Source organism: Prionailurus viverrinus, chromosome A3 (genome assembly GCF_022837055.1).
Source record: "Prionailurus viverrinus isolate Anna chromosome A3, UM_Priviv_1.0, whole genome shotgun sequence".
In the NCBI taxonomy this organism is placed as follows: Eukaryota; Metazoa; Chordata; class Mammalia; order Carnivora; family Felidae; genus Prionailurus; species Prionailurus viverrinus.
The window spans coordinates 102,511,638-102,530,112 of NC_062563.1; the positions used below are offsets into that span (position 1 = coordinate 102,511,638).

The 18,475-nt window shown below is 41.8% G+C and overlaps 1 gene segment (V, D, J or C); it reads right to left on the reverse strand.

The window, feature by feature from the left end:
• Positions 1 to 341: 341 nt before the first annotated feature.
• The window catches only part of LOC125161553 (immunoglobulin kappa light chain-like), an 85,982-nt gene continuing 67,848 nt past the window's right edge, over positions 342 to 18,475 (reverse strand). The window contains 2 exon segments of the V gene segment in view: positions 342 to 867; positions 4,693 to 4,727. Of these exon segments, the coding sequence occupies positions 536 to 867; positions 4,693 to 4,727 (367 nt within the window).

Consider the following 18,475-nt stretch of genomic DNA (forward strand, 5'->3'; position numbering starts at 1 on the left):
TCTTAGGTAAGTTCAACTGGATCAGAAGATATGTGACTGTAGAAACTGTCACCCTTAAAAGGACTCTGAGGATCTGCTGAGGAGGGGAAAATGAGGAAGCAAGCCTCTTACACCATGGCCCTGGGGGTGGGCAGGATATGAAGACAGGTCGCTTATGGCTTTCATGGGGTGTCTCGTAGAGGACAGGAAGGTCAGGTAGAATGCGGGATGATGATTTTTATACGTGGTGGTGATTTTATAGCAACTGGGTGTTTAGTTGCTTAGAAGATAAACTGGGTAATTGGAAAAAAAAACAAAACAAACTATACCAACTATTAACAGAGGAGGAAGAGGGAAACCACTGGTGCAAAGATTCACTTTATTTATTCATTCCCCCCCAAATATTATTAGCATGATTAAAGCCAAAGAGGGGGAGGCAGTAAGGTGGGGACAAGGGCCTGCAATAGGTGTGGGTCTCCGATGGGGAAAGGTCCGGAGGCCTGAGGAGGGAGACAGAGAGTCTGGGACTGAGGCGCAGGTGATGAGGCCTGCTAGGCTACTCTCTCTGACACTCGCTCCTGTTGAAGCTCTTGACGAGGGTGGAGGCCAGGCTCTTGTGAGTGACCTCGCAGGAGAACTTTTCATGACTTTGGTACTCCGTACTGGACATCGTCAGGGTGCTGCTGAGGCTGTAGGTGCTGTCCTTGCTGTTCTGCTCTGTGGTGCTCTCCTGGATGCCTTTGTTTTGGACAACGCCATCCACTTTCCACTTGACATTGACCTCTTTGGGGTAGAAGTCATTCAATATGCACACGATAGAGGCACTTCCTGTATGTAACTCGTCCAGAGATGGTTGGAAGAGAAAGACAGATGGCTGAGCATCACTCCCTGAGGAAGGAAGCACAGAGAATGGTTGTTAAGTAACAGGGAAGTTCTCCATTTGGGCATATTGTTTGTGGGCAATCCCGGAGCCCGTAAGGGAGACAGAGCAATTTATTCTGTGTAGCAATGAGGGACACCAGGAAGCAGATTTATAATCTCCATGATTTTGAGTGTTTCTCTAGTCCCTATCTCTTAAGAAAGTTTTACACTGTTTTGTTTGAACTCTTTGCAGCCATTTTAAGGGCTTTTTTGCTTTTCTGACCTCACCTTCTTTCCTTCAGCTGTGTTCCCTGCCCCCTGCCATACACCCAGTACTTTAGGCAAAGAAACAAAGGCCATTTAGTCTGACGCCCTCAAAGTTTAGAAGAGAAAACAGGTCTTGGACCCCCTTACAGAGATCATTCCTCCGTGCCTCTCCCAGAACTGTGTGGCAATATCGGGCTGCTTTTTCCTTCCTGGGTTTTCTTTGAGTGTGTTAGAGCCAGACCCCCCCTATAGAGTGACTTTGAGCCCCGAGTCTGTGCCTGGGCTGAGGCACAGCCCTGTTACCTTCTGTGATCAGGCTAGCAACTCTCCCACCTCCTTACAAAGGCCTTGAAGGAAGACTGAGCCCTCGTCTGACAGCTGTCATGATATGGGGCGATAACAGACCAGACAATGGGGGTCAACTGTAATTTTGGCCACCTGCCTACAAGGAACTATCTAGCTTCGGTTCTGACCATGAGCAGCTGCCAGATGGCGTCTGGGAAATCCCCCCCCTGTGGGCATTCAAGCTGTCTGGTCAGAGAGCAAGGGCTAAAATAACAAATCAAGAATCCTTTGCTGGGAGAAGACTGCAGATAAGTGAACAGGTTTTTATAAAGCTAACCTCCATTAACTAAGCATTTCAAAGTAAGATACTGAACTTTCTATGTTTTGATTTTTTTTCTCTTTTCACCTTCATTACTAATTTTTTTATGAGAATTTTATAAAATAGCATTGGCCACAAAATAGTGTGAATTTTAGAAAAAAAGGAAGGGAAGTATTCTAGAAAGACTCCTTGATGCCTTTAAAATATCCATCCTGCATTCAAATAATAAACGATTAGCACATTGATATGGAAAGTCTTACAAGACATTTTATTAGCTTTTAATGGAGTTTAAACTTCTAAAATAGGTTTTTTAAAGGCCCTAAAATAGTTTTAAAAAGCTACATGGTTTAAATAGTTCTAAAATAGTTCTCAGAGTTTTAAAACAGCTCTGAAATAGTCCTATAAAACTGTTGCAGACCAAAAATAATCTTTCATAAGTATCACTTTTGAAATCAGCTGAAGTAAACAACAAAAAATTAAACTATTTTAGAGGGTATGGAATTAAAATACTCAGATTAAAAATTTTCTATCACAGAATGAAAGTATTGGAAAATATATTTATATCAAGTTTTTATTAATGGCATTTGTCTATGATTAGATATTTCATACAACTGAAAAATAGTCCTTCCCAAGCCATTAATTTTTTGAAAATTAAAAACATGTCACAAATTTATTTTTTTATCTGATGGTATTTAATGTGAACTCAGTAAAAGTTAATTGACTAAAACTGGAATGACCAGACGGCCTTAAATTCAGTTTTTGCTGGTAAGGATTTTACTCGGAAAGAATGATATATATTTCTTTCTTTAGGATTGTACTTTTATTATTTAAATATATTTGATGAGAGGATATTGAAATCATTACATGTCACTGAAAACAAAAGTAGCTGTAACTTTTTTATAGTCCTCTAATGGAAATTTTCATATAACAATGACTGAATTTTATTTCTGAAATTTCTAATAAATCAGACTTCTCCCTGTTTCTTCTATGTTAGCTCAGTGCCCACTACATTTCTATTCTTTTTCGTTAGTGCCATTATTCGTATCACTGTGTCGGGAGAGCCGCCACAGTAGAGTTGAACAGGCGAACGAACGTGGAGTGGCCGTGGCCTTTAGTGGCTAGGCGCACTGCCACACGAGTGCTGTGGCCTGATCACGAAAGTTATTCAGTCATGACAAAAGACCGCCATGAGGTCTATAGACCACGCAAGATGTGCCATGGCTTCCTTGACGATATAAAGTGGCCAAGTAATAACGGAGGGAAAGAAAAGAACACACTCACTAAAGTATTTACTATTTTTCTACAAGTCCATGGGCATTCAAACATGCAATTATTTTATTTTACTTAATTTAAACGAATGTTTTCAAAACTGAGATTTTCGCGATAACCATCTTTTCCCATTACAATAAGAAATCATCTCACGTTTAGTCTAATATAGAAATTGGATTTTTACAAAGAAGGTAGCTATCAGGATATAGAACTTCTGTAGAATTTTTGAATATTAACAGTTTATCACTCGTCTTAGGCTCCAAAGATAGCATTGCAGCTGATTCTCAATTAAGCTGCAGGTTTTACATGGCAAACAACTACGCTTTTCTAACTTCTTACCAATTTTTCATGCATTCTATGGATTTTAATTGTTATCTTATAAAATTATTTATCAGGAGAGAAAACAGGCTAAGAAATAAATTTCTGTATCACACAGCACAAGCAAAACTCGCTATAACATCTGGTAAAACTCAGCGAAAATTAGTTCACTTTTTCTCTCGAGCTTCAAAGATTCGTTTTCATCTACACTATTTTTTTTTTCCTTTTGAACAATGGAATTTAGATTAAATTAATTTTTTTTGTCTAGAAATCCATTTTTGGAGCTGAGTTTAACTTTTGAAATTGATGACAAATCTGAAATGGTCTCATGTACCCGTCCGCACAAAATTCATCCTTCAGTCTCTGAAAGTCATCACTGATATTTAGACCCAAATTTCAACAGGCAGCAGAGAAAAATTACTTACGTTTAATCTCCAGATGTGTCCCTTGGCCAAAGGTGGTCCACTGTATTAACTTGATTACTTTTCCCTCAACAAAACCCTCTTTTTGCTGCTAAGCTCATTAGATTGATGGATACAGAGAAAAATCTGGCAATTTAGATGCCATGTCAACTAACTGTCTCTTTGCTCTTCCTTGAGACAAATTGATTTTCAGTCCCTTACTCATCTGATTTTCAGAAGAATCCCGTGCTCTTCAGAATTGACCTCAACTCACACTCCACACATGAAAACCCCCAAATTTCACAGCGCTACCAGAAAAGGACTAGAAAAGGGTACTTACGTTTGATCTCCAGCTTGGTGCCTGGGCCGAAAGTGAGCCACACTGAGGGCTTTGACGCTCAGCCCCCAACAAAAACCTCCTTCTGACGCTGATCGTATAAGAAAGTCCGATTCCGAGAAAAATCCAGCTGTCTTTCCCCTTCTCCCCACAAAGCCTACTCTCATCACAAACTCAACGATTTGTTTGCTTAGCTGAAAAGTTGGCTATTTTCTCATTTTCTGCTATTTTCTTTTGGGGCACCAGGAGTGGCTCATTTTACCAAAATGTCACAAACTTGAACAAATATTACAACAGGACGAAAACCTCACACATAATTGAACAAAAAGGTACTTACGTTTCATCTCCAGTTTGGTCCCCTGGCCGAAAGTGAACCACAGTGATTTCCCTTAACCTCCACCTCTATGAAAACCCACCCTGAAACGGTAGTCTCTCTCTCCAGTGACCCTATTTTGATTTGGAAATCTTAAAAATCAGCGGTCAGCTAGCCTCCAGTGGAATGATTTTCCCTCCTCTGTACCTGGTCTGGGAATGAGATTTGTTTTATCCCTGACATGTAATTAATTAGAACACGTGAAAAGGCAGGGGGGCAGGGGGGAGAAAAAGCAAACCAATTAGACAAAAACAGTGAAGAATCAGTTGAAAAAAATACTTACGTTTTATCTCCAGCTTCGTCCCCTGGCCGAAATTGTACACACAGTAGTTCCTCCTAATCTCCTTCCTATACAAAAACTGAATTTCCTTTTCTGACAACTGAGCAAGGCTCTGTGTAGAACATATAATTATGCTCCCCCATAGATTTCTGAAACTATCACTTAGACAAGTTATTCTCACCCAATGACTGAATCCCGTTCCTCACAGAAAATGTGTAATCCACTTTTGAGTTTGTTTATAGACTTTATCTTTGCCTTAGAGGATGTCAGATCCTGGTTGCAAAACGTCAGCTTATACAGATCGCTTCATAGACCCGGGAATCACAAGACACAAACAACTGAAGAAGGAAGGTTTGGGTTTTACTCACGTTTGATTTCCAGCTTGGTTCCTTGGCCAAACGTCCACCATAGTGATAGCTCCCCATTGTGTCAATATACAAAAACCCTTCTCACTAAAGGGGACCAGAGGCCCTGGGTCAGCTGCTGAAGCTTTACTCTGTTTTCCAGCAGGTGTCGAACCCTCAGGGCTTCCCTGATAGAGAACGTTTTTTAGGTAAGATCTAAAATCTTGGAAGAGGATATATTTATGTCTACGGGCTGATGACCCCTTTCTTTAGCCATCTACCCTATCCGGACTGCCTAATTTATTTATTTGAAGGTAGGCTGAATGGAAATGACAAAGAAAACAAGTAAGTTTTAAAATTTTCACTCTTTTATACCTTCTCCTGGGGCAGGGGGCTTTTGCAAGTGATAAACCTCATTCAGTATAATTATGGGATTCTAGTTTCTCTCAGTTAAGGATAATTAAAGAGTGTCTTCGTGTTTGACCTCTCCTTTGCCATGATGTTTCAAAAACGGTAGACTAAACGTATATCAGATCAGATCAAGGCCCATGTTTTACTTTGAAACATATTTTGGCATCAAGCTGTAGAGGACATCTGAGCCCAAAACAAAGATCAAAGATCAATAGAGTAGAAAGTAGACTTTACTTAGTTGATCATCTGTTGTCAGAGGGGTACCCACCACGTTCAATGAGATGAACCATGTACAGGATGGTTCTTTGGAGCTGCCGGGGAATCGTGCCATGCCATGGTGTTTCCGTGGTAATCCCATCAAAGTGTGTGTGTGTGTGTGTGTGTGTGTGTGTGTGTGTGTGTGTGTGTGATTTTGAGAGACAGCGTGAGGGAGGGGCAGAGAGAGAGGGAGAGAGAGAATTCCAAGCAGGCTCTGTACTGTCAGTGCAGAGCCCAATGACTTTTTTCAAAACTCAGTTCAAGAGAGACCTTCTCTTGGATTATCCCCCAGCCAAATGACTCTGCTTTGCAGAGTACAGAGACAGATCTAGAACACCTAGTTGTTCTTATCTGCTGTCAGATTCTTTCTACCCTACTGGATTGTAAATTGTTTGATGTTTCATTGTCTTGTATTTGGAAGGCCCAGTCTAGTACCTTCACTTGGCAAATGTTCAACAAACATTTGCAGAATGAATGAATGAAAAAAAAAAAAAAAGACATTCCACAATGAAGAGTTGAAAATCAATAATGAACCAGAGCTAATAAATTATAATAAACCAAAGACTAATACTAACCACTGAAATAGTATGTTTCAGGGGCACCTGGGTGGCTCACTTGGTTAAGCATCTGACTTTAGCTCAGGTCATGATCTCAAAGTTCATGGGTTTGAGCCCCACGTGGGGCTCTGTGCTGGCAGCTCAGAGCCTGGAGCCTGCTTTGGATTCTGTGTCTCCCCACCCCACCCCCCGCCCCCGCCCCTCCCCCGCTTGCGCTCTGTCTCTCAAAAGTAACTAAACGTTAATTAAAAAAAAAAAAAAAAAGAAAGAAAATATTTGGAGCTCCCGGCTGGCTCAGTCAGTTAAGTGTCCAACTTTGGCTCAGGTCCTGATCCCATGTTTCATGAGTTCCAGCCCCACATCAGGCTCTGTGCTGACAGCTCAGAGCCCCCAGAGCCTGCTTCAGATTCTGTATCTTCTTCTTTCTCTACCCCTCCCCTTCCCTCTCTCACACTCTGTCTCTGTCTCTCAAAAATAAATAAATGTTAAAAAAAAATTAAAGAAATAGTAAGTTTCATAAGAGAAATTGTAACTGTAATTCTGAAAGGTAGGGGTAGGTTTCCTTGATTCTGTCAGCAGGAGCTTTGCTATTGTCTTTAATAGCAAAATCAGCAGTGGATCTCACCAGAAGATGAGGAAAGAGAGGAATCATGGAGGTAGACAGAAGAGAGAAACTGGCCAGTGGACATTTAGTGTGCAAAATGGTTGACTGAGGACATAGTCAACATAGATCCTAAAGAGGACAGAGTGATTTTTCTCTGCAGAGATACAAGCAATACTAGCCATAATACTTGACATTTATTGAGCACTTACAAAGTGTCAGACATTTTACATGAATCATCCACATTTAATTATTCCCCAGAATCTAGGAACAAGAAACTGATATTATCCCTGTTCTATAGATGAGGAAAATTGAGTTCAGAGATGTTAAGTAACTTCACCCTAATAGTGAGTGGCAGCACTGGGAGCTCATGCACTTAATTGGCCCTGGGAGTAGAAACACCCAATGGAAGCAGCATGGATGGCCGATGACATTGGGGTGGGAGAAGGAAAAGGGATCTCCTTAGACTGTCCTAGGGACGGAAATGAGTAGATGACTGTGCTCAAACGTATATACAAGACTGATCATTGAAATGTTTAGAAGTTGAAGAAATGGAAAATAACTGAAATTTTCACCAATAGGAATTTGGTTAAATGGATTATGATAGAACTTTGCAATGGTGCACTAAGCAACCAATAAGAGGATGAGGTCGGTTTCTATATAGTCACAAGGAAGGTGTTTGTGAAAATACAGGCCATGGAATGACATGTTTTGTGTGATATTGATTCCATTTTAATGGATATATATGGATATAAATACAGGATAATTCCTGAAAGAAATACAACAAGTTTTACTCAGTAGTTATCTCCTGGGCTTACAGAGGTATGTTGTTTGGGAAGAGGAGAGCAATGACACTTCCTTTTCCCCCTTCTGTATGTTGTAGATTATCTGATTTTTAAAAATTAGGTGAATACATTCATTTTGTGGTGTTCAGAAACAATAAGGCTGCAGCAATTTTGACAAAAAGTAAACTCTGACATTGCCTACTAGGATTCTCAATATTCATGTACAATGTATAAATATAACTTTAAATGATATATACACGTGCATGAGGGTTTTTTTGGTCAATTAGTGTTTTTCTGTAATCTTTAAATCAAGAATTAATCTGGTTCTGTATAGGAGATACAAATGTAGGATATGTGGGCGTGATGTAGGGGCTGGAAAGTGGGAATGATAAAGATGATATGGCTCTACTGGGGATTATGTTCCTCAGTGAATAATGTGAAATTGGGAACTAATGTGAAGTTGGGATCTACTGTGAAGAGTGCGTCTAAATTATTGTACTAATATAGCATTTGCTACAGTATTTGCTTATCATAAGAACTATTGTGACAGAAACTATTTTACCGATCCCATATAGTCATGATCAATAAGAATGGCTGCTGTGATGTTGTAACATAACACGGATCACTGAGAAATGGTTGAGATCCTTAATATGTGTATGGTTCATCATTTGAAGGTAAAGGTTGTCTTCAAAGCATCTGTGAGGTTCTGCCAGGATCTACCATTCTACAAAACGCCCATGATGGACCTTGATAATACTGATTTACTGAGGAAAGGCACACTGTCAGTACACTAGTCTGACAGGTTCTTGGATTTGTGTATAAGAGTGATGGAAATAAAAATTTGGGGAGAGCATTCCAACAAACTCATCACTGAAGCTGTTTCCCATTTGACCCCCAGCAAAGTTAGATTCTTAGAATAAATTCTAAACTGCTTGTGGAAGAGAGAGAGAAAGCAAGGGAAAGAGAGTGAAACAAGAGAGACCAAATGCCCACCTGTAAGTCATCCTGAAAACTATTGCTAAACTGTCTAATCAATGTTTTTCACATCTACCATATCAAGAAACACTACTTTTGCCCTTTAGTTGGCGTAATTGACCAGGCTATTTGGAGACATCCACTTCACTCACACCGGTAACATACAGTAAATCAGCTAACTTGTCCGGGACACTATGGCATAGTTTTGCTTTTTGCAAGATTTGAGGATGGTGGTTTCCTTACCTGGCTCTGGAATATTTGTGTCTGATAATCCATCTTGAAGTCTGTGGCTCAATGTTTTTTTCTAGCTCATCAATCACAGTGGAGTCCAAGATAGGTGGTTCTTTTTACATCAGCTTTACTCCTCCTTAGGATTGTAATGGCTATCATTTATACTTGATTCAAGTTGATATCCCATAAGGTAAGGATGAAATTCTTGAGTCCACATTCACTGGTGCCTAGAACTTGATCAATTGGTGGTCTTCCTGCTAGAGTGCCACAAATTGACACCTATCCTGAATTCCTAAGGGCAAGGTGGCCCCATAGCGAGAAGAAGGGAGGCAGAGGAGGTTACTTGAGAAATTGCTGCTTCCTTAGTCCTTTGGAGCTGTATCTGTTTCCACTCATCTCTGAAGGAAGAGGTGCTGAAAGAAGCAAAATCCTTTGTTCTAACATGTGCACATGCTTGTGCCGTAGACATGACCCAAGATTTTGGACCTGCTCTGGAAAATGTAGATGTTCATCATGTTTCCAAGAAGACATTAAGGCTGCGGGTATTTTCTGACTTCCTAGAGTGAAAAAGAAAACAGCAGTAACAGTGCAGGGTTTATTACCCTTGGAGAGGCTTGCCACCCAGATTTACATGTCAAGTGTTGTGGTTTCTGGTTGGTTATACACAAGCGATGAGTCCCTCGAACTCTGCTCTGGAGTTCCCTGCCCCCCTTTGTTTGTCCCCTTGGCATCTAGCCCTAGCCCTGTGTCCTCTTTTATCCTACTACTGAGAAACCTATCCTGGACAACTACTTTGATTGGGCTAGCTCTGGATGCAGTTGTGAAATTGATGATTTCAGGCTTGATTCTTCATACTTGTTTTCTCCCCCACTGTCAGATCTTCAGGTCCCTCATGGGCACTCTGCTTTCCTCCCTGCTGGCTCAGGACCCAGCCCTGAGTGCCCTCCACCCCCCACCTAGTCTTGCTCATCTTGGGTAAGGACCTGGGCTCTGGATCTTTTTTGCCCACAGTCCCAAACTGCCTTATACCTTCAACGTGTATAGTCCTGATCCCATGCAGAAGGATTCTGATCTCTCACTGCTTTCTGTTCCCATTAGCTTTTCTTTTCAGCTCTGTGGGTCTTGGTTACCATTTGACCTAATATTGTATTGTTTTTGCCTCTTGCCCTATTCTTCCTGTTCTTGTGGGTTTATTTCTTTAAAATAATATTCTTAAAAGTCTTTTTTTTTTTGTATTTTAGGGTGTTTAAAAAAAGTTTTTTTTAATGTTTATTCATTTTTTGATAGAGACAGTGTGAGTGGGGGAGGGGCAGAGAGAGGGAGACACAGAATCGGAAGCAGGCTCCAGGCTCCGAACTGACAGCACAGAGCCTGTCGCGGGGCTCGAACTCAGGGGCTGTGAGATCATGACCTGCACCGAAGTCTGTCAGAAGCCCAACCCACTGAGCCACCCAGGTGCCCTTGTTTGTTTGCTTTTAACAAGCAGGTATTGTGATGGAATGTATGTGTTTAATCCATCATCTTAACCTGGATCCTCTCTTAATTGACTCCTTTGAGTTCTAACTGGGGTTACTAGGCCAGGTCCTGGCTCTCTCTCTCCCCCTAATCAGCATACACATTCTAGGGCTATTCGTCTATTGTTGGTGAAAGAGGAAGCACAGATTACTCCTTTCTCCATCACTGCCACCCCCCCAACACCCCAAGTATCCTGATTATCCTGGCTGATAACACAGAGTTACAAACAGGGCAGAAGGATGGGAAGAGGGCAGGCCTACAGGAAAACGAATGCACTTACACACAAAAGCAAAACCGAAACCCAACACATTGAAACAAGGAATAATTTGGACTTAAAAAAAAAAAAAAAAGTTTATTTATTTATTTTGAGAGGGAGTTGGGGAGGAGAGGAGGGAAAGGGGGAGAGAGAATCCTAAGCAGGCAGGCTCTGCATTGTCAGAGCAGAGCCCAATACGGGGGCGCTCAATCTCAGGAATCTAGAGACAGTCTCACAAACCTTGAGATCATGACCTGAGCCAAAACAAGAGTCAGATGCTTAACCAACTGAGCCACACAGGTGCTCCTGATTTGGACTTTTAAGTTGAGTATAATGGACCTGTCCACCACTCGTTCAAAAATCCCCCTTGCAATGACAGAAGAAATACAAAAATGAGAATACAGTTACTTTGTGATTGGAGAATCATGCAGGATCCCATTAGCAGAAAAAAAGTTGTGGAAAATCACAAAGATTTAAATTTTGTGATTCAATCGATGGAGAAACTGAAATCTAGAATCTTCCATTCCATTGCAAAAATAGAAGGGGTCTTTGAGTAGCCCGTACTAATGTTCCCTCAGAAAATCGTGGAGAGCACGCACCTCAGAGTTATTAGGGACTGGGCCTGTGTGTGGGATGGGACTAACACCTGGGCTGCCCCCATTGAGTTTGCACTCACCCACCCTTCAGGCTATGGTGATAGTGATGGGAAGAAAAAGAGGCCAAGTTACAGGCATTCAAAAGCAACGGGATAAAAATCTTCCAGGCCACTAGAAGAAACAAAAAATGGACAAAGCAAATTAAACCAGTCTGGCAAAATTCAGGAAGAGGAAATAAAAAAGTCAAGAGAAAAATGTTAGATAAATAGAATTACAAAATAAGATGGAGAGACTAAGTCCAAACAGAACAGTCATAAACTGTAATAAATGCTGTTAAGTTATTCAAAACTTGAAAATGAGGCACAGAGATGACTGACAGTGAAGACTCTTTCCTTGACCAAACTGTACTCTGGCTCCTCTGAGCTCTCTTCTCAAGTGGACCCCGAATTTTGGGCTTCTGTGTTCATCTTTGCGTTGTCCAATTTTAGCAAGAACCCTGTTAAGTCAGTTTAACCAGAACGCGCCTCCTTGATATCTGATCACTGATGAGGGAGCATAAGGCAAGCTGAGGACAAAGCACAAGCTTACAACAACCCCCAACCCTGCCCTCCCCCCACACCTCCCACCCCAGGTAGGATATGTGTGATATTCCTCAAGTACCCTGGCCCCTGGCTGCCCATAAACAAAGGAAAAGATAGAAAACAAATGGTGAAAGGATAGAGTCTCCATCAGTTTACAAATATCTCATCCCCGAGGGCCTAATCTCCAGGAATTCCCTACTGGTTTAATGGTAATGCTTTGCTAGAGGGAAAACCACTTTAGCTTGACAATAGCTAGGCCTCCAGTAATCTGGAATCTTCTTCAGCATATGGAAATCCCTTCAAGAAACTTCCTCTTGACTTTATCTCCCCCAACTCCACTGTGTATAAGCAGTCACTCTTCACAACCCCAGTGCAGCTCTTTTCTGCCCACTGGTCCTGTCCCCGTGCTTTAACAAAATCATCTTTTTACACTAAAAGATGTCTTCAAGAATTCTTAATTGGCCGTAGGCTCCGAACCCCACCAACACTCCAAAACCCAATCGATCACCATCAACATCTGATGGGCTCCTCACCTTCACTGTTCCCAGGCGATGTCTGATCACCCCGGCGCGCCTTCAGCAAGAGTCCCGTTAGATCGATTTTACCAGATCCTCCCTTGAACTGGATGTTTTCTCTTAGTCATTTTTCCATCCGCTGACCCCCCACTCTGCTCCTTGGCTATAAACTCCCACTTTTCCTTGTAGATGGAGTGGGGCCCAATCTCTCCTTCCCACTGTGCAGTGTTTCCTACACATTATCTTGATGATCCTACGTCTGCCTTACTTTTCTTCAACGAATGTCTTGAGTAATTGTTTCTTTAACACTATGTGTCCTTTCAGGGTCATTTGACTTGCTAGAGAAATGAAGTTTTTAAAAATTTCTAATTATACCTAATTAAAAACTAGATTTCAAAGAGTTGCATGTTAACCTAGAGAAAACTGATCATGAAAATGATAAATTATTTTTGTCTGGGGAGACAAAAACATCTGACTCTTGGTTTCAGCTCAGGTCATGATCTCATGATCTTAACGATCTCATGGTTCATGAGTCTGAGCCCACATCGGGCTGTGCTGCCAGTGTGAGCCTGTCTCTTGTCTCCCTCTCTCTCTGTTCTTCCTTGCTCACACTCTCTTTCCAAAAAAAAAAAAAAAAAAAAAAAAAAAAAAAAAAAGTATCCAATCAGAAAGGAGAAATTCCTTAAAAGGTGAGGTCAGTGTGTTCTTAGAAAATGTAGGGATGCAGTTAGGAAATGGAACGTCCATAGTTCTCTGTTTCTTCTATGTATTTTGAACCCAAAGTCTGTGAATTATGGTATTTTGATGATAGATAAGAGTTCTTACTCACCATTGTGCTTTCAGTGACTAACAAGTGTCTGGCCTCCAGTTGGTGCCCAATACATATTTATTGAATAAATGAACGAAATGAGCAAGTATTCTTGAGGAGTCACGGGAAATCCTTGTTGTTTTCTCTTTGTTTGCTATGGTCCCCTCTGGTGTTTGTCTTCGGTAGTTTCTGAAGCCCTGGAAACTGGACAGTGGTGCCTTAAACCAGGATTGTCTTCATGACAGCAGACCCAGAAACCATGTTAGACTGAATAGAAAATAGACTGGGTGCCTCCTTGGAGGGGTTTTGTAGGTTTGTGGACTGTTTGAACTGGCAGAGACAAACTGTGTCTCTCCCCGTTGGTAACAAACAGGAGGAGGCTAGGTGTCTAAGAGAGGAAGTGATTCACTCAAGGCTACACAGGTAGGGAAGGACTGGGATGGGGGAAGAACCAGATGTTTTGCCTCCCAGTTAAAGCACTTCTATTACATTTCCTGAGGCACTTGGAAGAATATTTGCAGACCAGGAAAATTCTCTGCACAGTTGCCATCTGGTCCAAGTCTGACGGGACATTTTTAATGCACTTTCTGAAATCCAGTGAAAGAATGAAAAATGACCCTGAGCAACATGAACGTATGTGTCTTTCTTCAGCATGTCAGCTGCTGTAGGACTCAGGATACCAAACAGTTTTTAAAACTGGAAAGAGCTGCAAAGTTATATTGCAAAAAGCATGGGTAGAGGGAGGGGTAAAGATTTTGGTCTCAAGGCTATCCTCGTCCCGTGACATGATTTATATTTCTAAATAATGGTGGTCCGCACTCTTTTACTATTTCCTGGACAGGTTTTGTAAAACAGAGGGTTGTTTTTTTTTTTTTTTTTTGAGGTTTTGGTAAAACTTAACCATACATTTACCTGGACCTGGACCATGATTCAAACAAACTTACTGAAACAACAGTGTGTAGAGATGATCAAGGTGGTTTGAATAAAACCTGGGAATTAGATAATATTAGAGAATTACTTTTAGTTCTGTACCATAGTAGCATAGCACTTAAGTTTTTTAAAGTCCTTTTCGGTGAGCAATGTACTAAAATTCTTAACAGATCAGCTTCAAAATACTCCAGTGTGTGTGTGTGTGTGTGTGTGTGTGTGTGTGTGCGCGCGCGCGCGCGCGCACATGTGTGGACATGTATATGATCTATCTTTGTATATGATTGGCCATTGCTGTAAACATTAAAAATGAAAATAAAAAGAAACAGTGTCACATTTCCTAGAGCGACTCACCACACACTAGTCAGGGTGCAGTTGTGAAGTTCTGCCAGTAGATGGCAGTGTTGTATAAGCCAACAAACCTACATAGGTCTAACGGGATGATTGAGGTTTCTGGGTAACAAAACTATTACAAGCCAGGTCAGATTTTATTGTTTTTAGACAAAAAGTCATGGAAATATTTGAAGAGAGAGAGAGAAAAAAAGGCAGGTATAGAGCAATCTTAAATTATTTTTAAAATAAGTGATTTATAAGTCTTACTGAGAATTTAGATAGGATAGTAAAATAAAACCCCCTGTAAACTTATTACCCCTGTATAAACATTTGGTCCACCCCCGTCCCCTCTTTCTGTTTGTCTACCTCCAGTTCTATTTCTTAGTGTATATTGATTTTCAGTGGTCAGCCCCACATACAGGGGAAGCAAATTTATAGATAAGTGGTTGATGAGCACCAAGCCTTTTGGATGATTCTCTTTTGTAACCAGCGTGATCCTTAAAAAAAAAAAAAAAAAAAGGAAACTAGATGTAATGATTTCCCTGTTTAAAACTCTTCAAAGGTTTCTCATTGCAGTTAAAAACCCCTTGTCACATCCTCCTAGGCCTACACCCGTGGTTCTCGTTTTTGGCCGCTGTGATTGGAACCTCCTGGGGAACTTTAAAAACTACTGATGCCTGGTTTCCACCCCTGGAGATTCTGATGGAACCAGTCTGGGTGGTCACTGGCCACCGGGATTTTCATGAACTTTCTAGGTCATTCCAGGGTGACTTGACCTGACCCCTGGCTACTGTCTAACTGCGTTTCTTACTCCGCCCCCTCTCCCTTTGCTCCATTCCCCAGGCCTTCTTTCTGATCTTTGGTTTGAGTTCTTTCTCCCCTCAGGGGGACCCAGAGCCTCCTCACTGCTGAGCCAGATGCCAAGAGCCCTTCAAGGCCAACCCCAGATTCCATCTCTGTTATGGTCCTGGCCCCTGGGGTCCTCCTTCCTATCAAGAATCTGGAACTTTGGAGGGTGGGGAGTTTAGCAGCTAGAATCTTTCATCCCTGGTTGTACTTGGGAACGTGTGCATCTTTAGGTATCAATTACAATATTCACAGGCTAATTTTGTCTTCACAGTGAAGATGTGTGAGTCTGAGTGTTAAAAGTCATCCAGGCTCTTTGGAGTCCTTTATGCAGGATCAGAACCAGAGTGAGGCAGGAGACGTACTCGCCTCAGGCACAAAACTTAGGGAGATACACACACACACACACACACACACACACACACACCGCTCAGTAATTCAGATAAAATAATCTTTTAATGCAATATTTAAAAATCAAAATTTATGCAAAAATCCATGATAAAAAATATGAGAATTGGAAGTAAAGACTGGATCTAGCTTGTGAATAAAGAAATATCAATGGAGGGGGCACCTGGGTGGCTCATTCAGTTAAGCCTCCAGTTTGGCTCAGGTCACCATCTCATGGTTTGTGGGTTCGATCCCCACTTCAGGCTCTGTGCTGACAGTTCAGTGCCTGGAGCCTGCTTCAGAGCCTGCTTCTCTCTCTGCCCCTCCCCTGCTCGCACTCTGTCTCTCAACAATAAGTAAAAATTTTTTTTTTTTAAAAACAGAAGTATCAGTGGGGACTGTTTAATTTGTGGCTGTAGTATACTTGAGAGAATTTGATTCTGTGCCCTTTCTTGGGCGTTGTGTCTCAAGCTAGGGTGATAGGGATTTTCAGAAGTATAACATTTGTGATGAGAATACTTTATAGTAAAACGCAAATGGACCAATCGTGGGAAAGAATGCAAAATTTCTCTGAAGGTTTAAAAGAAATAAAAAAAAAAAAAGAACCGAAGGAATGTTTTCTCAGAAAGCTTTAGGGTGAGTCCTCAGAATCCTAGAAGATACCCATTTTGTTTATTCTGCCACTAGGTGTGGTCAGCGAATGTGAGAGGCAGTCATAAAGTTTGTAATTCCAGAACATCGGGGGCACCTGGGTGGCTCAGTAGGTTAAGCATCTGACTTAGGCTCAGGTCATGATCTCAGGATTCATGGGTTTGAGCCCCCCATCAGGCTCTACACTGACAGTGTGGAGCCTGCTTGGTATTCTCCCTCTCTCTCTCTCTCTCTCTCTCTCTCTCTCTCTCTCTGCCCCTCCCTGGCTTGTGCTCTCTCTCAAAATAAATAAATAAACTTAAAAGAAATACAATTGGATTTTCCCTTAAAATTTTTCCCCCCAGGGGGAGAGAATTGGAGAGTACAGACATGTCCCACACTGTCTTGCCTGGATTTCCCATATATACAGCCCAGCAGTTGAGTCCTACCCCGTGAGAGCTTTGTAAAGTAAGAGAAGGAATAAGAATGGTCTATGGAAAGAACAGTGGGGAGGCAGAAACGAATGCTATGCCTGGCAATCTTACAGGTGGGACCTGAGGGATGTGAAGAGTGTTATCAGTCAGCGTTCTCCAGAGAAACGGAACCAATAAGATATCCATGGAGAGAAAGATTTTGAGAATTGAGAATGTGGGGGTTGGTGAGTCCAGAATCTGTAGAGCAGGCTGGCAGCCTGGAAATTCAGGTCAGTGTTGATCTTGCAGCCTTGAGTTGGAAATCTGTAGGCAGGAAACTCAGGCTGAGTTTCTATGTTGCATCTTAAGGCAGAATCACTTCTCCTTTGGGAAACTTCAGTCTTGCTTCTTAAAGCCTTCAACTGATTGGATGAGGCCCCCACCCTCATCACGGAGAGTGATCTGTGTTATGCAAGGTCTACTAATTTAAATGTTAATCACACCAAAAGCTACCTTCAATGAGAAAGAATGAAATATGGCCCTTTGTAGCAACGTGGATGGGACTGGAGAGTGTGATGCTAAGTGAAATAAGCCATACTGAGACAGACAGATAACCATATGTTTTCACTCTTATGTGGATCCTGAGAAACTTAACAGGAACCCATGGGGGAGGGGAAGGAAAAAAAAAAAAAGAGGTTAGAGTGGGAGAGAGCCAAAGCATAAGAGACTCTTAAAAACTGAGAACAAACTGAGGGTTGATGGGGGGTGGGAGGGAGGGGAGGGTGGGCGATGGGCATTGAGGAGGGCACCTTTTAGGATGAGCACTGGGTGTTGTATGGAAACCAATTTGACAATAAATTTCATATATTGAAAAAAAAAAAAAAAAGCTACCTTCAGGACCACATCTAAACTGGCAATTAACCAAACAACTGGGCACCATAGCCTAGCTAAGTTGACACGTAAAATCAACCATCGCTAGGGGCGGATTGGGGGGCTGAATGATGGGAGAATTGACCCTTTGTCAGGGTGAGGTATGGATCCCCAGCTTGGATCTACTTGATACAGAGTATAGCTGGGTCTTAGGAAATTTCTCACGTCAAGGAGCAGTGCAGAGGCCACGTGGATGCCCACAGAACAGCCAACGGACCACCTCACAGAGTGGGCACCAGGCATCTGCCACACTCAGAGACAAGATTGGAAGAGTTTCAGTAGCTGGATACCTGAGGCCACAGAAACCTATGCCGTCCTTATGGGGATGCACGCTCAGTTTCTTAAGGGAATTGCATACCCCCCACCCCCACTCTTCCCTCTGCTGGAGAATCAACAGCAGGACCAGGAACAGGCAACCCTGAGCTGACTTCTCAAACCATTGGATGGAACTAAATTTTTCTTTTCTTTTCTTTTCTCTTCTTTTCTTTTCTCTTCTTTTCTTTTCTTTTCTTTTCTTTTCTTTTCTTTTCTTTTTTTTCCTTTCCTTTCTTTTCCTTTCCTTTCCTTTCCTTTCCTTTCCTTTCCTTTCCTTTCCTTTCCAATGTTTATTTATTTTTGAAAGAGAGACAGAGACAGAGAGACAGACAGAGTGTGAACCTGGTAGGGGCAGAGAGAGAGGAGGAGAGAGGATCCAAAGCAGGCTCTGTGCTGACAGCAGCAAGCCCACTGTGGGGCTGGAGACAGATACGGGGCTGGAACTCATGAACTGCAGCATCATGATCTGAGCCAAAGTCAGATGCTCAACTGACTGAGCCACCCCGGCACCCTGGAACTAAATTTTCTTGAAAGAACCTAGATTTCATTAATTCGCTAATTTAACGCAAAAT